The sequence below is a fragment of the Taudactylus pleione genome, unplaced genomic scaffold (assembly GCF_031769625.1).
Source record: "Taudactylus pleione unplaced genomic scaffold, aTauple2 ptg001421l, whole genome shotgun sequence".
In the NCBI taxonomy this organism is placed as follows: domain Eukaryota; kingdom Metazoa; phylum Chordata; class Amphibia; order Anura; family Myobatrachidae; genus Taudactylus; species Taudactylus pleione.
Window position 1 is genome coordinate 536387 of NW_028285820.1, and position 21928 is coordinate 558314.

General features: G+C 44.6%; 2 protein-coding genes across 2 annotated transcripts in view; one reads left to right on the forward strand and one right to left on the reverse strand.

The window, feature by feature from the left end:
• LOC148442674 (uncharacterized) overlaps positions 1-21928 on the forward strand; it is a 216109-nt gene that overhangs the window by 38542 nt on the left and 155639 nt on the right.
• On the reverse strand, positions 1243-12538 carry LOC148442675 (uncharacterized). Its single transcript, XM_088463650.1, has 5 exons — positions 12456-12538; positions 10887-10964; positions 10651-10748; positions 10122-10494; positions 1243-4074 (listed from the first exon to the last, which is right to left on the reverse strand). Exons 2-5 carry the CDS (start codon positions 10918-10920, stop codon positions 2912-2914), a joined length of 1668 nt encoding a protein of 555 aa, XP_088319776.1. The 5' UTR covers positions 10921-10964; positions 12456-12538; the 3' UTR covers positions 1243-2911.

Sequence of the window (21928 nt, forward strand, 5' to 3'; positions counted from 1 at the left end):
GTATAATAATGTATTTATCTTCTCTGTGTATGACTGATATACATAAAATGTATCCCCTATATAACAACGACGTGGTCTGTTATTACTGCAGAGAGTGGTGCTGATATCTAATAATATAATAATGTATTTATCTTCTCTGTGTATGACTGATATAGATAAAATGTATCCCCTATATAACAATGACGTGGTCTGTTATTACTGCAGAGAGTGGTGCTGATATCTAATAGTATAATAATGTATTTATCTTCTGTGTATGACTGATATACATAAAATGTATCCCCTATATAACAATGACGTGGTCTGTTATTACTGCGGAGAGTGGTGCTGATATCTAATAGTATAATAATGTATTTTATCTTCTCCGTGTATGACTGATATACATATAATGTATCCCCTATATAACAATGACGTGGTCTGTTATTACTGCAGAGAGTGGTGCTGATATATAATAGTATAATAATGTATTTATCTTCTCTGTGTATGACTGATATACATAAAATGTATCCCCTATATAACAACGACGTGGTCTGTTATTACTGCAGAGAGTGGTGCTGATATCTAATAGTATAATAATGTATTTATCTTCTCTGTGTATGACTGATATACATAAAATGTATCCCCTATATAACAACGACGTGGTCTGTTATTACTGCAGAGAGTGGTGCTGATATCTAATAGTATAATAATGTATTTATCTTCTCTGTGTATGACTGATATAGATAAAATGTATCCCCTATATAACAATGACGTGGTCTGTTATTACTGCAGAGAGTGGTGCCGATATATAATAGTATAATAATGTATTTATCTTCTCTGTGTATGACTGATATACATAAAATGTATCCCCTATATAACAATGACGTGGTCTGTTATTACTGCAGAGAGTGGTGCTGATATCTAATAGTATAATAATGTATTTATCTTCTCTGTGTATGACTGATATACATAAAATGTATCCTCTATATAACAATGACGTGGTCTGTTATTACTGCAGAGAGTGGTGCTGATATCTAATAGAATAAAGACAATACTATAAGTGTCACCTGAGTGATCTATCCCAGTTTTATATTACTGACACATGGAGGATTAGGAAAGATTAGATCTGATAGGTGATGTATGAGGAGTTATATAGCAGCTATACATAGATGGGGGTCATCCTCCAATAAGATATAACACATTATACAAAGAGGAGGGTTGTACAGCGCTAGGGAAATATAAACAACAATAAATAATATACGGCCTGATAAAGATACAAAAATATTATAGTATTTAATATGAAAATATCAAATAATAGAAATTAGAAACATAACACATAGATCATATAAAACATAGGTCACTGGTATTCAGACAAATTCTGATTACAAATAAGTGGGCACCAATAATAGTAAATAGAGAACCAGATATTAATGGTAACGTCACAAGCTAATAGGTGATGGAAAGAAGTTTGGTGCATCCGGGTAATGGCCAGTTGGCAGATAATTATATTACCAGGTTGCTGTGACAGAAGTCCGTCCAGTCTTTAGCAGGAAAGCTCGCAGTGGGTGATGGCTGGCCGGTGTAATCGCTGGATGTTCCCATATTCCTGCTTTCACTCCTGGTCCAGATAAGGAAGGACAAGTGGCCCAACCGTGTCCAGTGGATAAAGTTACTAACGCATTTTGGTGTGGAATTAGACCCACAACCTCATCAGAAGCATGTATTATACAGTATAATATGGCTGCCTTATATACCCAAGGAGCACATCAAACAGGCATCAGGAGGGGAACCATAATTAGTCATGTGATATGTAAGAATAAATATATTACATAGAAAACAATCAGTATCTAATGTATAATCAGCAAATGAGTTTGTAAAAACAATATAAACCCTAAGAATAAAAAGGTCCATTTACCAATTAATGCAGCACAGCAGCCGGGCCCAAGTCCGTGTCACATGATGTATTCAACAGCACATGATCGGAACGAACCAATCATGTTAATCTCTGCAGAGTTCCAGAATGAACTAGAGAGGGAGTCTGGATAATCAGATCCACCCGGTCATGTGATATAAACACACACACATGACTGGAATGGACCAATCAAGGAGATATCTGTAGAAAAACCAGCAAGAGGCTTGGATGATTTGTTCCACCCAGTCACATGGTAAACCGCAATCACATGACCGGTTACACCAGTAACAGTGAGTAAGAGTTGTCATGGGGAAGATATAGAAATACAGGTCTCCAGGAACATAGCATGTGTACAATGTCACATGATGGAGCTGACCAATTCCAATTATCACATGTTATATATATCATAGCGATTCTCCTAAATTATAACACCATAAGGTATAAATTACATACATGATATAGTAAAGATAACGGATTTGTGATCTGTATAGCGGCAGCATCACCGGGATCAAGATCACGTTATAAACACATTATAATATCATATTGCATAGTTATAAGGTTGATAATATTAGTAATAACGTGCGATAGTGTCCACTAGTGAGTCACATGATATGATCACACCCACGCGCCCAATTACACTAATGAGGGCAGATAGATAGATATCTATCTAAGCAAATTAATATTTGTCCTAGGTCACTATTGGAGACTTATTCTGCAAATACTTAGAATATGAAGAGCTTAGATTTAGGCATAATGAGAACCACATGGAAAGTATCACGGTATATTCTGATACTGGAATCATACTTATATAAATATATATAATTTCCTGCGTGTATTAATATTAGATAGTATACATTTTAATGCATCTTTACCAAGCCCTATATTATTTATTGTTGTTGAGATTTCTTTAGCGCTGCACGTTCCTCCTCTTTTTATATTAATGACACATACCAATTATCTGTGGATGAAGAACTTAAAATGCTGTGTGACTGGAGTGTTACTAAAACCATGTTTTGTATTAGTTCATAGAAAAACTTTTTTCATGTGTGACATCTGATGTGTAACAAGGTTCGTTTTACGTGTAAAACATTTCCCACACTCAGAACATGGAAATGACTTCACACCTGTGTGACTTCTCTGATGAATAACAAGATCTGATTTATATGTAAAACATTTCTCACACTCAGAACATGGAAATGGTTTCTCATCTGTGTGACTTCTCTGATGCACAACAAGATTTGATTTCTGTGTAAAACATTTACTGCACTCAGAACATGGAAATGGTTTCTCACCTGTGTGACGTCTCTGATGCACAACAAGATATGATTTCCGTGTAAAATATTTCCCACACTCAGAACATGGAAATGGTTTCTCACCTGTATGACTTCTCTGATGTGTAACAAGAACAGATTTCTGTGTAAAACATTCCCCACATACAGAGCATGGAAACGGTTTCTCACCTGTGTGACTTTTCTGATGAATAACAAGATCTGATTTATATGTAAAACATTTCTCACACTTAGAACATGGAAATGGCCTCTCACCTGTGTGACTTCTCTGATGCACAACAAGATATGATTTCCGTGTAAAATATTTCCCACATTCAGAACATGGAAATGGTTTCTCACCTGTGTGACTTCGCTGATGTGCAACAAGATATGATTTCTGTGTAAAACATTTCCCACACTCAGAGCATGGAAATGGTTTCTCACCTGTGTGACTTCTCTGATGTGTAACAAGATGTGATTTCAGTTTAAAATATTTCCCACATTCAGAACATGGAAATGGCCTCTCACCTGTGTGACATCTCTGATGTGTAACAAGATTTGATTTCTGTGTAAAACATTTACTACACTCAGAGCATGGAAATGGTTTATCACCTGTGTGACGTCTCTGATGAAAAACAAGATCTGATTTATATGTAAAATATTTCCCACACACAGAACAGGGAAATATTTTATCAGGTGTATGAGCTGCTCTATGTGTAACAAAAGCTGAGGTATCAGGAGAACATTGGTCACAATCAGAGGGATCAGATGATATATCTGCACTGTGAGGTACTGGATGTATATTTAGCATAACGGGATTATCTCCTGGAGATTCATGTGTGGTGTTATCTTCTATTTTAATATCTGTAGACAAGATGAGATCTCCCTCTAAGTCATTCCTGCTTGTGCGTCCATCTGCTGGAAATACAATAACTATTATTATTATTCAGAGTTCTTCATAAAGCTCACACATTTCACAGCGCCTTACAGAGAATATTTGGCCAATAGGCTTACAATCTATATTCACAACCATATCTACTTGCACACACAATATGCTTTATTTGGGTCACAGGTCAATTAACCTACCACTATGATTTTTCCAGGAAAAAAAATGCAAAACTCCACACATCACTTTGGTTGAAAATTAAACTCATGAACTTAGTGCTGTGAGGCAGCAATCCTAACCCCACTACACCACCATGTTATAAATTAAGAGGTTTAGCTGTTTAATTTTATGTATAATTTGCATATACAAACAGTGACCACATTATTACATTAACAAATGAACCAACAAGAAACAAGACTCTCATTGAACAGATAAAATGACACAAGCACATTATCTGCACAAGTCATAGATCCAGCCACAAGGACAATCTCAACCAGTGATGGACAATATCCATCTAGACCGCCCTCATACATAAACAGGGGAAACTTGTGGGATAATTACTAACAGCTGCGTCCACACTACACAAAGTTCTCCAGGTGGATACATAAATAGCAAAAGCAGCCTCTATATGGTCCTCTGGTCATCCTCAGGGAGAGAAGCCCCACCAGAGTCATGCTACTAAACTAGGGTAATGATTCACTGTATTTAATTGCTCAGAGGGAGGAAGAGCGATAGGACAGAGCTACACAGAATGATGATGGAACACAGAGGGGGAGGCAGCAGGACAGGGTAGGCAATGTCCAAGGGCAGAACGGGGGAGGCAGCAGGACAGGGTAGAGGAACGGCACAGAGCGGGTGGAGGCAGCAGGACACAGTAGGGGAATAGAGCAGGGCACAGAGGCAGCAGGACAGGGTAGGGGAATAGAGCAGGGCACAGAGGCAGCAGGACAGGGTAGGGGAATAGAGCAGGGCACAGAGGCAGCAGCATAGGGTAGGGGAATGGAGCAGGGCACAGGGCAGGGGAGGCAGCAGGACATGGTAGGGGAACGGCACAGAGTGGGGGAGGCAGGACAGGGTAGGGGGAACGGCACAGAGCGGGGGAGGCAGCAGGACATAGTAGGGGAATAGAGCAGGGCACAGAGGCAGCAGGACAGGGTAGGGGGAATAGAGCAGGGCACAGAGCGGGAGAGGCAGCAGGACGGGGTAGGGGAATAGAGAAGGGCACAGAGCGGGGGAGGCAGCAGGACAGGCTATGGGAACGGAGCAGTACGCAGAGTAAGGGAGGCAGCAGGACAAGGTAGGAGAACGGCAGAGGGCACAGAGTAGGGGAGGCAGCAGGACGGGTAGGGGAATGGCACAGAGCGAGGGAGGCAGCAGTACAGGATAGGGACTATCCAAGGGCAGAGTGGGGGAGGCAGCAGGACACAGCAGAGGAAAGGCACAGAGCAGGGGAGGCAGCAGGACAGGGTAGGGGAATGCCCAAGGGTACAGAGCGGAGGAGGCGGAAGGACAGGGTAGGGAATGTCCAAGGGCAGAGCGAGGGAGGCAGCAGGACACAGTAGAGGAAAGGCAAAAAGCAGAGGAGGCAGCAGGAGAGGGGAATGGCACATAGTAGGGGAATGCCCAAGGGTACAGAGCGGGGGAGGCAGGACAGGGTAGCGGAATGCGCAAGCGTACAGAGCGGGGGAGGCAGCAGGACACAGTAGAGGAAAGGCACAAAGCAGAGGAGGCAGCAGGAGAGGGGAATGGCACATAGTAGGGGAATGCCCAAGGGTACAGAGCGGGGGAGGCAGGACAGGGTAGCGGAATGCGCAAGCGTACAGAGCGGGGGAGGCAGCAGGACAGGGTAAGGTAATGCCCAAGTGAACAGAGTGGGGGAGGCAGCAGGACAGGGTAAGGTAATGCCCAAGTGTATAGAGAGCGAGGGAGGCAGCAGGACAGGGTAGGGAATGTCCAAGGGCAGAGCGGGGGGGCCGCAGGACAGGGTAGGGAATGTCCAAGGGCAGAGTGGGATAGGCAACAGGACACAGTAGGGGAATGACACGGAGCAGGAGAGGCAGCAGGACAGGGTAGGGGAACGGCACAAAGGCAGTAGGACAGGCTAGGGGAATGGCGCAGGGCACAGAGTGGGAGATGCAGCAGGACAGGCTAGGGGGAATAGAGCAGGGCACAGAGCAGGGGAGGCAGAAGAACAGGGTAGGGGAATGGTGCAGGGCACAGAGCAGGGTAGGCAGAAAGACAGGGTAGGGGAATGGCACAGAGCGGGGGAGGAAGCAGGACAGGGTAGGGGAATGGCATAGAGCGGGGGAGGAAGCAGGACAGGGGAGGGGAATGGCATAGAGCGGGGGAGAGAGCAGGACAGCGGAATGGTGCAGGTCACAGATAAGTAACAGCAGAATGAGGAAGACAGCAGGAGGGCAGAGAAGGATACAGAGACAGGTCAGCAGATAAAGTGTAACAGTACAGAGCATCTAGGCACAGAAAGTGAAGAAGGAACTGTGCAATTACGGGTGTGTGGTTGTATCTGTGTGTGTGATGGGTAGTACACAGTATACTGACAATCACATAATATTCAAAAAACATAGTGGGTGCTGTCACATGTGGTAGTGCACAAGCCAGAATCATGGCTGTTATATGGGCTTTCATCAAATTGACCAGTGATTTACTTAGTATAGCTACATCCTTTGCACTGATGTATGAGATACACCAGAGAGTGTGGGGAGGAGACTGGTCAGATCTCTGGGCTGGTAACACACAGTGACATGATGTGAGGGGAGAGCAGGAGTATAATAGGGGCTGATGGCTCCTGATGTATGAGATACACCAGAGAGTGTGGGGAGGAGACTGGACAGATCTCTGGGCTGGTAACACACAGTGACATGATGTGAGGAGGAGAGCAGGACTACAATAGGGGATGATGGCTCCTGATGTATGCGATACACCAGAGAGTGTGGGGAGGAGACTGGTCAGATCTCTGGCCTGGTAACACACAGTGACATGATGTGATGGGGAGAGCAGGAGTATAATAGGGGCTGATGGCTCCTGATGTATGAGATACACCAGAGAGTGTGGGAAGGAGACTGGTCAGATCTCTGGGCTGGTAACACACAGTGACATGATGTGATGGGGAGAGCAGGAGTATAATAGGGGCTGATGGCTCCTTATGTATGAGATAAACCAGAGAGTGTAGGGAGGAGACTGGTCAGATCTCTGGGTTGGTAACACACAGTGACATGATGTGAGGGGGAGAGCAGGAGTATAATAGGGGCTGATGGCTCCTGATGTATGAGATACACCAGAGAGTGTGGGGAGGAGACTGGTCAGATCTCTGGCCTGGTAACACACAGTGACATGATGTGAGGGGGAGAGCAGGAGTATAATAGGGGCTGATGGCTCCTGATGTATGAGATACACCAGAGAGTGTGGGGAGGAGACTGGTCAGATCTCTGGCCTGGTAACACACAGTGACATGATGTGAGGGGGAGAGCAGGAGTATAATAAGGACTGATGGGTCCTGATGTATGAGATACACCAGAGAGTGTGGGTAGGAGACTGGTCAGATCTCTGGGCTGGTAACACACAGTGACATGATGTGATGGGGAGAGCAGGAGTATAATAGGGGCTGATGGCTCCTGATGTATGAGATACACCAGAGAGTGTGGGGAGGAGACTGGTCAGATCTCTGGGCTGGTAACACACAGTGATATGATGTGATGGGGAGAGCAGGAGTATAATAGGGGCTGATGGCTCCTTATGTATGAGATACACCAGAGAGTGTGGGGAGGAGACTGGTCAGATCTCTGGGCTGTTAACATAGTGACATGATGTGAGGGGGAGAGCAGGAGTATAATAGGGGCTGATGGCTCCTGATGTATGAGATACACCAGAGAGTGTGGGGAGGAGTCTGGTCAGATCTCTGGGCTGGTAACACACAGTGACATGATCTGAGGGAGAGAGCAGGAGTATAATAGGGGCTAATGGCTCCTGATGTATGAGATACACCACAGAGTGTGGGGAGGAGTCTGGTCAGATCTCTGGGCTGGTAACACACAGTGACATGATGTGAGGAGGAGACCAGGAGTATAATAGGGGCTGATGGCTCCTGATGTATGAGTTACACCTGAGAGTGTGGGGAGGAGACTGATCAGGGCTGGTAACACACAGTGACATGATGTGAGGGGGAGAGTAGGAGTATAATAGGGGCTGATGGCTCCTGATGTATGAGATGCACCAGAGAGTGTGGGGAGGAGACTGGTCAGATCTCTGGGCTGGTAACACAGTGACATGATGTGAGGGGGAGAGCAGGAGTATAATAGGGGCTGATGGCTCCTGATGTATGAGATACACCAGAGAGTGTGGGGAGGAGACTGGTCAGATCTCTGGGCTGGTAACACACAGTGACATGATGTGAGGGGGAGAGCAGGAGTATAATAGGGGCTGATGGCTCCTGATGTATGAGATACACCAGAGAGTGTGGGGAGGAGACTGGTCAGATCTCTAATTAGGAAACACACAGTGACATGATGTGAGGGGGAGAGCAGGACTATAATAGAGGCTGATGGCTCCTGATGTATGAGTTACACCAGAGAGTGTGGGGAGGAGACTGGTCAGGGCTAGTAACACACAGTGACATGATGTGAGGGGGAGAGTAGGAGTATAATAGGGGCTGATGGCTCCTGATGTATGAGATGCACCAGAGAGTGTGGGGAGTAGACTGGTCAGATCTCTGGGCTGGTAACACACAGTGACATGATGTGAGGAGGAGACCCGGAGTATAATAGGGGCTGATAGCTCCTGATGTATGAGATACACCAGAGAGTGTGGGGAGGAGACTGGTCAGATCTCTGGGCTGGTAACACACAGTGACATGATGTGAGGGGGAGAGCAGGAGTATAATAGGGGCTGATGGCTCCTGATGTATGAGATACACCAGAGAGTGTGGGGAGGAGACTGGTCAGATCTCTGGGCTGGTAACACACAGTGACATGATGTGATGGGGGAGAGCAGGAGTATAATAGTGACTGATGGCTCCTGATGTATGAGGTACACCAGAAAGTGCGTGGAGACTGGTCAGTTCTCTGGGCTGGTAACACACAGTGACATGATGTGAGGGGGAGAGTAGGAGTATAATAGGGGCTGATGGCTCCTGATGTATGAGATACACCAGAGAGTGTGGGGAGGAGTCTGGTCAGATCTCTGGGCTGGTATCACACAGTGGCATGATGTGAGGAGGAGAGCAGGAGTATAATAGGGGCTGATGGCTCCTGATGTATGAAATACACCAGAGAGTGTGAGGAGGAGACTGGTCAGATCTCTGGGCTGGTAACACAGTGACATGATGTGAGGGAGAGAGCAGGAGTATAATAGGGACTGATGGCTCCTGATGTATGAGGTACACCAGAAAGTGCGTGGAGACTGGTCAGTTCTCTGGGCTGGTAACACACAGTGACATGATGTGAGGGGGAGAGTAGGAGTATAATAGGGGCTGATGGCTCCTGATGTATGAGATACACCAGAGAGTGTAGGGAGGAGACTGGTCAGATCCCTGGGCTGGTAACACACAGTGACATGATGTGAGGGGGAGAGTAGGAGTTTAAGAGGGGCAGATGAGTCCTGACTTCCCCACTTGGCAGACACATTTAATGCCTTATGGAGCGTACACACGGTCAGATTTGTCAGACTTGTCAGATTTGTCAGATGAACGATTGAACGATTAAACGATCTGAACGATTTGAACGATTTGAACGATTGAACGATTTTTGACTGCATTAAAATGAATGGAATCGTCCAAGTCTGACTGCAAACCCATCAGATGTCAGAAATCGTTATCTGACCATCGGGAACGCGCATCGTTGATCGTCCATCGTTCAGGCATGTCAGATATGAACGATTTTCCTTCAGATATGAACGACTGAACGATTTTTAAATCGTTATCGTTCATATCTGAAGGAAAAATCTGATCGTGTGTATGCACCATTAGTTTGTACTGAAAAAAGATGGTGTAGGATAAGAGATTGTTGTAGTGACTGAATGAGGAGAATTTGTGAAATTTTTTCAGTAATAAGTGTTTATTACTCACCTGTGCAGATATCTGTAGGGATTTCCTCCTCCTTACACTGCTGATCACCCCTCACATACGTCTCTTCTTCTCCCTCTATATCTTCTGCCTTCATATCAGTCACATACATCTCTTGTTCTCCCTCTATATCTTCTGCCTTTATATCAGTCACATATGTCTCTTCTTCTCCCTCTATATCTTCTGACTTCATATCAGTCACATACGTCTCTTCTTCTCCCTCTATATCTTCTGCCTTCATATTAGTCACATACGTCTCTACTTCTCCCTCTATATCTTCTGCCTTTATATCACTTACATAAGTGTCTTCTTCTTCTTCTTCTTCTTCTTCTTCTTCTTCTATATTTTCAACCTTTATAAATGCCAGACCTTCATCCTAAATAACCCATAACACAAAAAAATTATTTAAGTCTGATGTAATTACATGAAATAAAACAATAGAATATCAGTGTATAAGACACACACCGCTTCTCTACAGATCATATAGTGACAGTCACTGTTGTATATTGGTGAGACCCTAAATCCCATCTACCTGATGCTCCTGTGGTGTCCTGCGATTCTCCTCTGTACAATCCTGTGAATACAGAGGTCGAGGACATCTCTCTGGGGTATTTCTGTTACTGGGTCCATCTGTAGGAGACACACAGTAACTGGGTACTATATATATATATATATATACATACATACTGTATATGTGATTAAGAGATTACATGTATATAAGGAGCCCCCATACCTGCTCTCCAGTACAGAAAACGAGTCTCCTCTTACCCAGTGATGTGAGGGGCCAATAATTCTCCATCATCAAGTCCTTGTACAGAGCCCTGTATTCCTCTATATACTCCCCTCCTGTATGGAGACATAGACAGCGACATCCTGATATCTTATAGGAACCTGACACACACAATGATAGTGTCATCACCCAGACACATCCCCTGTGTTACTGTATAATGTCCCATTCCCAGCAGTCACCTCTCCAGTCATCACCCAGACACATCCCCTGTGTTACTGTATAATGTCCCATTCCCAGCAGTCACCTCTCCAGTCATCACCCAGACACATCCCCTGGTGTTACTGTATAATGTCCCTTACCCAGCAGTCACCACCCAGACACATCCCCTGTGTTACTGTATAATGTCCCATTCCCAGCAGTCACCTCTCCAGTCATCACCCAGAACCATCCCCCGGTGTTACTGTATAATGTCCCATTCCCAGCAGTCACCTCTTCAGTCACCAGACACATCCACTGGTGTTACAGTATAATGTCTCATTCCCAGCAGTCACCTCTCCAGTCACCACCCAGACACATCCACTGGTGTTACTGTATAATGTCTCATTCCCAGCAGTCACCTCTCCAGTCATCACCCAGACACATCCCCTGGTGTTACTGTATAATGTCCCATTCCCAGCAGTCACCTCTCCAGTCATCACCCAGACACATCCCCTGGTGTTACTGTATAATGTCCCATTCCCAGCAGTTACCTCTCCAGTCATCACCCAGACACATCCCCTGGTGTTACTGTATAATGTCCCATTCCTAGCAGTCACCTCTCCAGTCATCACCCAGACACATTCCCCGGTGTTACTGTATAATGTCCCATTCCCAGCAGTCACCTCCCCAGTCATCACCCAGACACATCCCCTGGTGTCACTGTATAATGTCCCATTCCCAGCAGTCACCTCTCCAGTCATCACCCAGACACATCCCCTGGTGTTACTGTATAATGTCCCTTTCCCAGCAGTCACCTCTCCATTCACCACCCAGACACATCCACTGGTGTTACTGTACAATGTCCCATTCCCAGCAGCCACCTCTCCAGTCATCACCCAGACACATCCACTGGTGTTACTGTATAATGTCTCATTCCCAGCAGTCACCTCTCCAGTCATCACCCAGACACATCCCCTGGTGTTACTGTATAATGTCCTATACCCAGCAGTCACCTCTCCAGTCATCACCCAGACACATCCCCTGGTGTTACTGTATAATGTCCCTTTCCCAGCAGTCACCTCTCCATTCACCACCCAGACACATCCACTGGTGTTACTGTACAATGTCCCATTCCCAGCAGCCACCTCTCCAGTCATCACCCAGACACATCCACTGGTGTTACTGTATAATGTCTCATTCCCAGCAGTCACCTCTCCAGTCATCACCCAGACACATCCCCTGGTGTTACTGTATAATGTCCTATACCCAGCAGTCACCTCTCCAGTCATCACCCAGACACATCCCCTGGTGTTACTGTATAATGTCCCATTCCCAGCAGTCACCTCTCCAGTCATCACCCAGACACATCCCCTGGTGTTACTGTATAATGTCCCATTCCCAGCAGTCACCTCTCGAGTCAGCAGCTGAATGATCTTGTTGGTGAGTTCCAGAATCTTCTGGTTATTGTCTCTCATGTATCAGTGAGTGAGGTGGAGGCACCGTGATGGGGCTCTGGGTCCTGCTCAGTCCTCCTGACACACAGGGACGGCTGCTGGGTGTCTGACACTTACTGGATGTCTTCTTCACTACTGTGTAATCCTGGGTAGTGCAGAAGCCATCAATAGAAGGCTAAAATTATAATTCACCTATATGGAAGTTTTTAATAGTTAATTGTGCATAACTGATATCACTGTGACATTCCCAGATCCCCTCACCTCCCCAGTCATGTCCCTGTATTATTACTATAGATATAAGAGATGTCACTGTGACACTCCCAGACCCTCTCACCTCCCAAGTCATATCCCTCTATTATTACTATAGATATAAGTGATGTCACTGTGACACTCCCAGACCCTCTCACCTCCCCAGTCATGTCCATGTATTATTACTATAGATAGAAGTGATGTCAGTGTGACACTCCCAGACCCTCTCACCTTCCCAGTCATGTCCCTGTATTAGTACTATAGATATAAGTGATGTCACTGTGACACTCCCAGACCCTCTCACCTCCCCAGTCATGTCCCTGTATTATTACTATAGATATAAGTAATGTCACTGTGACACTCCCAGATCCCCTCACCTCCCCAGTCATGTCCCTGTATTATTACTATAGATATAAGTGATGTCACTGTGACACTCCCAGACCCCCTCACCTCCCCAGTCATTCCCTGTATTATTACTATAGATATAAGTGATGTCACTGTGACACTCCCACATCCCCTCCCCTTCCCCAGTCATGTCTCTGTATTATTACTATTGATATAAGTGATGTCATTATGACACTCCCAGATCCTCTCACCTCCCCAGTCATGTCTCTGTATTATTACTATTGATATAAGTGATGTCATTATGACACTCCCAGACCCTCTCACCTCCCCAGTCAGCAGGTAGATGATCTACAGGGTGAGATTTAGTATCCTCTCAGTCATCTGAATTCTGTCCTTGTCCATCATCAGTGATCAGTAATTTATACAGGACACATCTAACCCTCACATGACTTCTAGTAACAAGGATCTGACTGCACCCTGCACAGAAATCTAGAAATAAATATAATTATTAGAAGCTATTTCTTACCAGTTATTTATCTAGTGAGCACATATTACACAGTGCTTTACAGGGGATATTTAGTCACATCTGTCTCTGCCCCAGGGGAGCTTACAATCTACATTTCCTACCACATGGACAGCGCACACACACACACAATTTATGAAAGAAGCGAACTAACCTACCAGTGTGGCTTTGGAGAGTGGGAGGAATCCAGATCACCTGGAAGAAACCAATGCAAACAGGGGGAGAACATACAGAATCCACACATACAGCACCTTGGTTTGAAATTAAAGTCACGACCCCAGAGCAGAGTAGAAGTGCTGTCCACTACGCTATAGTGTTGCCTATATAAACATAATAGTACACTGAGTGACCACTAATCCCCTCATTCCCGGAGACATAGTCTTGGTCAGTGTTTCTCAGAAGTCCCTCAGACCCAGCTTCATAGGGCTGCTCAGTGACCACCAGACGGCATTGCTGGAGGTCACAAAAATGGTCCTCTCATGGCCAAGAGTCCAGGACCTCCACGACACATACTTGATGCAATTTGCCTAAGGATGCGGACCTGATCAGACACTTGTATTATAGTAAGAACGAAGTCTGCACCACCTGTATTATAGTAACAACTGGGTCTGCACCATCTGTATTATAGTAACAACTGGGTCTGCACCATCTGTATTATAGTAACAACTGAGTCTGCACCACCTGTATTATAGTAACAACTGAGTCTGCACCACCTGTATTATAGTAACAACTGAGTCTGCACCACCTGTATTATAGTAACAACTGAGTCTGCACCAACTGTACTATAGTAACAACTGAGTCTGCACCACCTGTATTATAGTAACAACTGGGTCTGCACCATCTGTATTATAGTAACAACTGAGTCTGCACCACCTGTATTATAGTAACAACTGGGTCTGCACCATCTGTATTATAGTAACAACTGAGTCTGCATCACCTGTATTATAGTAACAACTGAGTCTGCATCACCTGCATTATAGTAACAACTGGGTCTGCGCCACCTGTATTATAGTAACAACTGAGTCTGCACCACCTGTATTATAGTAACAACTGAGTCTGCACCACCTGTATTATAGTAACAACTGAGTCTGCACCACCTGTATTATAGTAACAACTGAGTCTGCATCACCTGTATTATAGTAACAACTGAGTCTGCACCACCTGTATTATAGTAACAACGGGGTCTGCACCACCTGTATTATAGTAACAACTGAGTCTGCGCCACCTGTATTATAGTAATAACTGAGTCTGCACCACCTGTATTATAGTAACAACTGAGTCTGCACCACCTGTATTATAGTAACAACTGAGCCTGCACCACCTGTATTATAGTAACAACTGAGTCTGCACCATCTGTATTATAGTAACAATGGGGTCTGCTCCACCTGTATTATAGTATCAACTGAGTCTCCACCACCTGTATTATAGTAACAACTGAGTCTGCACCACCTGTATTATAGTAACAACTGGGTCTGCACCATCTGTATTATAGTAACAACTGAGCCTGCACCACCTGTATTATAGTAACAACTGAGTCTGCACCATCTGTATTATAGTAACAATGGGGTCTGCTCCACCTGTATTATAGTATCAACTGAGTCTCCACCACCTGTATTATAGTAACAACTGAGTCTGCACCACCTGTATTATAGTAACAACTGGGTCTGCGCCATCTGTATTATAGTAACAACTGGGTCTGCGCCACCTGTATTATAGTAACAACTGGGTCTGCACCATCTGTATTATAGTAACAACTGGGTCTGCACCACCTGTATTATAGTAACAACTGGGTCTGCACCATCTGTATTATAGTAACAACTGAGTCTGCACCACCTGTATTATAGTAACAACTGAGTCTGCACCACCTGTATTATAGTAACAACTGAGTCTGCACCACCTGTATTATAGTAACAACTGAGTCTGCACCACCTGTATTATAGTAACAACGGAGTCTGCGCCACCTGTATTATAGTAACAACTGAGCCTGCGCCACCTGTATTATAGTAACAACTGAGTCTGCACCATCTGTATTATAGTAACAATGGGGTCTGCTCCACCTGTATTATAGTATCAACTGAGTCTCCACCACCTGTATTATAGTAACAACTGAGTCTGCACCACCTGTATTATAGTAACAACTGGGTCTGCACCACCTGTATTATAGTAACAACTGGGTCTGCGCCACCTGTATTATAGTAACAAGAGTCTGCGCCACCTGTATTATAGTAACAACTGAGTCTGCACCACCTGTATTATAGTAACAACAGAGTCTGCACCACCTGTATTATAGTAACAACTGAGTCTGCACCACCTGTATTATAGTAACAACTGGGTCTGCGCCACCTGTATTATAGTAACAACTGGGTCTGCACCACCTGTATTATAGTAACAACTGAGCCTGCACCACCTGTATTATAGTAACAACTGAGTCTCCACCACCTGTATTATAGTAACAACTGAGTCTGCACCACCTGTATTATAGTAACAACTGGGTCTGCACCACCTGTATTATAGTAACAACGGAGTCTGTGTTACCTGTATTATAGTAACAACTGAGTCTGCACCATCTGTATTATAGTAACAACGGGGTCTGCACCACCTGTATTATAGTAACATCTGAGTCTGCACCATCTGTATTATAGTAACAACTGAGTCTGCGCCACCTGTATTATAGTAACAACTGAGTCTGCGCCACCTGTATTATAGTAACAACTGAGTCTGCACCACCTGTATTATAGTAACAACTGAGCCTGCACCACCTGTATTATAGTAACAACTGAGTCTGCACCATCTGTATTATAGTAACAATGGGGTCTGCTCCACCTGTATTATAGAATCAACTGAGTCTCCACCACCTGTATTATAGTAACAACTGAGTCTGCACCACCTGTATTATAGTAACAACTGGGTCTGCACCATCTGTATTATAGTAACAACTGGGTCTGCGCCACCTGTATTATAGTAACAACTGGGTCTGCACCAACTGTATTATAGTAACAACTGAGTCTGCACCACCTGTATTATAGTAACAACTGGGTCTGCACCATCTGTATTATAGTAACAACTGGGTCTGCACCACCTGTATTATAGTAACAACTGGGTCTGCACCATCTGTATTATAGTAACAACTGGGTCTGCGCCACCTGTATTATAGTAACAACTGAGTCTGCGCCACCTGTATTATAGTAACAACTGAGTCTGCGCCACCTGTATTATAGTAACAACTGGGTCTGCGCCATCTGTATTATAGTAACAACTGAGTCTGCGCCACCTGTATTATAGTAACAACTGAGTCTGCGCCACCTGTATTATAGTATCAACTGAGTCTCCGCCACCTGTATTATAGTAACAACTGAGTCTGCGCCACCTGTATTATAGTAACAACTGAGTCTGCGCCACCTGTATTATAGTAACAACTGGGTCTGCGCCACCTGTATTATAGTAACAACTGAGTCTGCGCCACCTGTATTATAGTAACAACTGAGTCTGCGCCACCTGTATTATAGTAACAACTGAGTCTGCGCCACCTGTATTATAGTAACAAGAGTCTGCGCCACCTGTATTATAGTAACAACTGAGTCTGCGCCACCTGTATTATAGTAACAACAGAGTCTGCGCCACCTGTATTATAGTAACAACTGAGTCTGCACCACCTGTATTATAGTAACAACTGGGTCTGCGCCACCTGTATTATAGTAACAACTGGGTCTGCACCACCTGTATTATAGTAACAACTGAGCCTGCACCACCTGTATTATAGTAACAACTGAGTCTCCACCACCTGTATTATAGTAACAACTGAGTCTGCACCACCTGTATTATAGTAACAACTGGGTCTGCACCACCTGTATTATAGTAACAACGGAGTCTGTGTTACCTGTATTATAGTAACAACTGAGTCTGCACCATCTGTATTATAGTAACAACGGGGTCTGCACCACCTGTATTATAGTAACATCTGAGTCTGCACCATCTGTATTATAGTAACAACTGAGTCTGCGCCACCTGTATTATAGTAACAACTGAGTCTGCGCCACCTGTATTATAGTAACAACTGAGTCTGCACCACCTGTATTATAGTAACAACTGAGCCTGCACCACCTGTATTATAGTAACAACTGAGTCTGCACCATCTGTATTATAGTAACAATGGGGTCTGCTCCACCTGTATTATAGAATCAACTGAGTCTCCACCACCTGTATTATAGTAACAACTGAGTCTGCACCACCTGTATTATAGTAACAACTGGGTCTGCACCATCTGTATTATAGTAACAACTGGGTCTGCGCCACCTGTATTATAGTAACAACTGGGTCTGCACCAACTGTATTATAGTAACAACTGAGTCTGCACCACCTGTATTATAGTAACAACTGGGTCTGCACCATCTGTATTATAGTAACAACTGGGTCTGCACCACCTGTATTATAGTAACAACTGGGTCTGCACCATCTGTATTATAGTAACAACTGGGTCTGCGCCACCTGTATTATAGTAACAACTGAGTCTGTGCCACCTGTATTATAGTAACAAGAGTCTGCACCACCTGTATTATAGTAACAACTGAGTCTGCACCACCTGTATTATAGTAACAACAGAGTCTGCACCACCTGTATTATAGTAACAACTGAGTCTGCGCCACCTGTATTATAGTAACAACTGGGTCTGCGCCACCTGTATTATAGTAACAACTGGGTCTGCGCCATCTGTATTATAGTAACAACTGAGTCTGCGCCACCTGTATTATAGTATCAACTGAGTCTCCGCCACCTGTATTATAGTAACAACGGGGTCTGCACCACCTGTATTATAGTAACAACTGAGTCTGCACCACCTGTATTATAGTAACAACAGAGTCTGCACCACCTGTATTATAGTAACAACTGAGTCTGCGCCACCTGTATTATAGTAACAACTGGGTCTGCGCCACCTGTATTATAGTAACAACTGGGTCTGCGCCATCTGTATTATAGTAACAACTGAGTCTGCGCCACCTGTATTATAGTAACAACTGAGTCTGCGCCACCTGTATTATAGTAACAACAGAGTCTGCGCCACCTGTATTATAGTAACAACTGAGTCTGCACCACCTGTATTATAGTAACAACTGAGTCTGCACCACCTGTATTATAGTAACAACTGGGTCTGCACCATCTGTATTATAGTAACAACTGAGTCTGCGCCACCTGTATTATAGTAACAACTGAGTCTGCGCCACCTGTATTATAGTAACAACTGGGTCTGCACCATCTGTATTATAGTAACAACTGAGTCTGCGCCACCTGTATTATAGTAACAACTGAGTCTGCGCCACCTGTATTATAGTATCAACTGAGTCTCCGCCACCTGTATTATAGTAACAACTGAGTCTGCACCACCTGTATTATAGTAACAACTGAGTCTGCGCCACCTGTATTATAGTAACAACTGAGTCTGCGCCACCTGTATTATAGTAACAACTGGGTCTGCACCACCTGTATTATAGTAACAACTGAGTCTGCGCCACCTGTATTATAGTAACAACTGAGTCTGCACCACCTGTATTATAGTAACAACTGGGTCTGCACCATCTGTATTATAGTAACAACTGAGTCTGCACCACCTGTATTATAGTAACAACTGAGTCTGCACCACCTGTATTATAGTAACAACTGAGTCTGCACCACCTGTATTATAGTAACAACTGAGTCTGCACCACCTGTATTATAGTAACAACTGAGTCTGCACCACCTGTATTATAGTAACAACTGAGTCTGCACCATCTGTATTATAGCAACAACGGGTTCTGCGCCACTTGTATTATAAGAACAACAAAGTCTGCGCCACCTGTAATATAGTAACAACGGGGTCTGCTCCACCTGTATTATAGTAACAATGGGGTCTGCTCCACCTGTATTATAGTAACAATGGGGCCTGCTCCACCTGTATTATAGTAACAATGGGGCCTGCTCCACCTGTATTATATTAACAACAGGGTCTGCACCACCTGTATTATAGTAATGGGGTCTGCGCCACCTGTATTATAGTAACAACAAAGTCTGCACCACCTGTATCATACAAATAGAGGAGACTTGAATGCAACCCTCCTGCACAATGACAATGCAGCACCAGAGTCAGCTCCATCTGTACTACAGTAAAGTGACACAAGAGTCTGCTCAGCCTATAGAATAATAACATAATTACCTCCTGCCAAATACAACAATTGCTGCTTCCTGTATCTGCAGTTGTTGGGAATGATAGAAAGAGACTGTATGGGCGTGTAACGTCACTTCCGCCCTCACTCCTACGTCACTTCCAGGGAACAAACACTGAAGGGGATCTATAGTCACCCGTTGTTCTTCATGAAGTGATTTGGGCCTCGGGAAAATGGCCGCCGCCTCCGTCTCTTTTGCACACTGGGGACACTTGCTGTAGCTGTACATAGAGTCCTGCTCTAGTGCCCGGAGCTCCTCCCCCTTACTCCAGCAGCAGCATCAGCGTCACATGACCGGCTGCCGTGTGATCCTGTTCTAGCGGCGGCTCCTGCTGTATCCCTGGTAATGTCATCTACTATTATTATACAGGGGGAGCAGCCTGTGGTGTCCTGTTATTACTATTATTATACAGGAGGAGCAGCCTGTGGTGTCCTGTTATTACTATTATTATACAGGGGGAGCAGCCTGTGGTGTCCTGTTATTACTATTATTATACAGGGGGAGCAGCCTGTGGTGTCCTGTTATTACTATTATTATACAGGGGGAGCAGCCTGTGGTGTCCTGTTATTACTATTATTATACAGGGGGAGCAGCCTGTGGTGTCCTGTTATTACTATTATTATACAGGGGGAGCAGCCTGTGGTGTCCTGTTATTACTATTATTATACAGGGGGAGCAGCCTGTTGTGTCCTGTTATTATTATACAGGGGTAGCATCCTGTGGTGTCCTGTTATTACTATTATTATACAGGGGGAGCAGCCTGTGGTGTCCTCTTACTATTATTATACAGGGGGAGCAGCCTGTGGTGTCCTGTTATTACTATTATTCTACAGGGGGAGCAGCCTCTAGTGTCCTGTTACTATTATTATATGGGGGAGCAGCTTGTGGTGTCCTGCTATTACTATTATTATACGGGGGAGCAGATTGTGGTGTCCTGCTATTATTATTATTATACAGGGGGAGCAGCCTGTTGTGTCCTGTTATTACTATTATTATACAGGGGGAGCAGCCTGTGGTGTCCTATTATTATTATTATACAGGGGGAGCAGCCTGTGGTGTCCTGTTACTATTATTATACAGGGGTAGCAGCCTGTGGTGTCCTGTTACTATTATTATACAGGGGTAGCAGCCTGTGGTGTCCTCTTACTATTATTATACAGGGGAGCAGCATGTGGTGTCCTGTTACTATTATTATACAGGGGGAGCAGCATGTGGTGTCCTGTTACTATTATTATACAGGGGGAGCAGCCTGTGGTGTCCTGCTATCACTATTATTATACAGGGGGAGCAGCCTGTGGTGTCCTGTTGCTATTATTATACAGGGGGAGCAGCCTGTGGTGTCCTGTTATTATTATTATACAGGTGGAGAAGCCTATGGTGTCCTGTTATTATTATTATGCAGGGGGAGCAGCCTGTGGTGTCCTGTTAATGTTATTATGCAGGGGGAGCAGCCTATGGTGTCCTGTTATTATTATACAGGGGGAGCAGCCTGTGGTGTCCTGTTACTACCATTATACAGGGGGAGCAGCCTGTGGTGCCCTGTTACTGTTATTGTACAGGGGGAACAGCCTGTGGTGTCCTGCTTTTTTTATTCAGGGGGAGCAGCCTGTGGTGTCCTGTTATTATTATACAGGGGGAGCAGCCTGTGGTGGCCTGTTACTATTATTATACAGGGGGAGCAGCTTGTGGTGTCCTGTTATTACTATTATAATACAGGGGAAGCAGCCTGTTGTGTCCAATTACTATTATTGTACAGGGGGAGCAGACTGTGGTGTCCTGCTATTATAGTTATACAGGGGGAGCAGCCTGTGGTGTCCTGTTATTATACAGGGGGAGCAGCCTGTGGTGTCCTACTACTATATTTGGGGGAGCAGCCTGTGGTTTCCTGCTATTATTATTATACAGAGGGAGCAGCCTGTGGTGTCCTCTTACTATTATTATACAGGGGGAGCAGCCGGTGGTGTCCTGTTATTATTATACAGGGGAGCAGCCTGTGGTGTCCTGTTATTACTATTATTCTACAGGGGGAGCAGCCTCTAGTGTCCTGTTACTATTATTATACAGGGGGAGCAGCCTGTGGTGTCCTATTATTACTATTATTATACAGGGGGAGCAG

What these genes read in the sequence shown, in the direction of transcription:
- LOC148442675 (XM_088463650.1), bottom strand. Translation starts at nt 10,920, where the DNA reads ATGATGGAGAATTATTGGCCCCTCACATCACTGG. An exon ending in TTGGCCCCTCACATCACTGG is followed by an intron (nt 10,749 to 10,886) that starts GTAAGAGGAGAC and finishes TGTCTCCTACAG; the next exon opens with ATGGACCCAGTAACAGAAAT. An exon ending in CCCTACAGATATCTGCACAG is followed by an intron (nt 4,075 to 10,121) that starts GTGAGTAATAAA and finishes TTGTATTTCCAG; the next exon opens with CAGATGGACGCACAAGCAGG.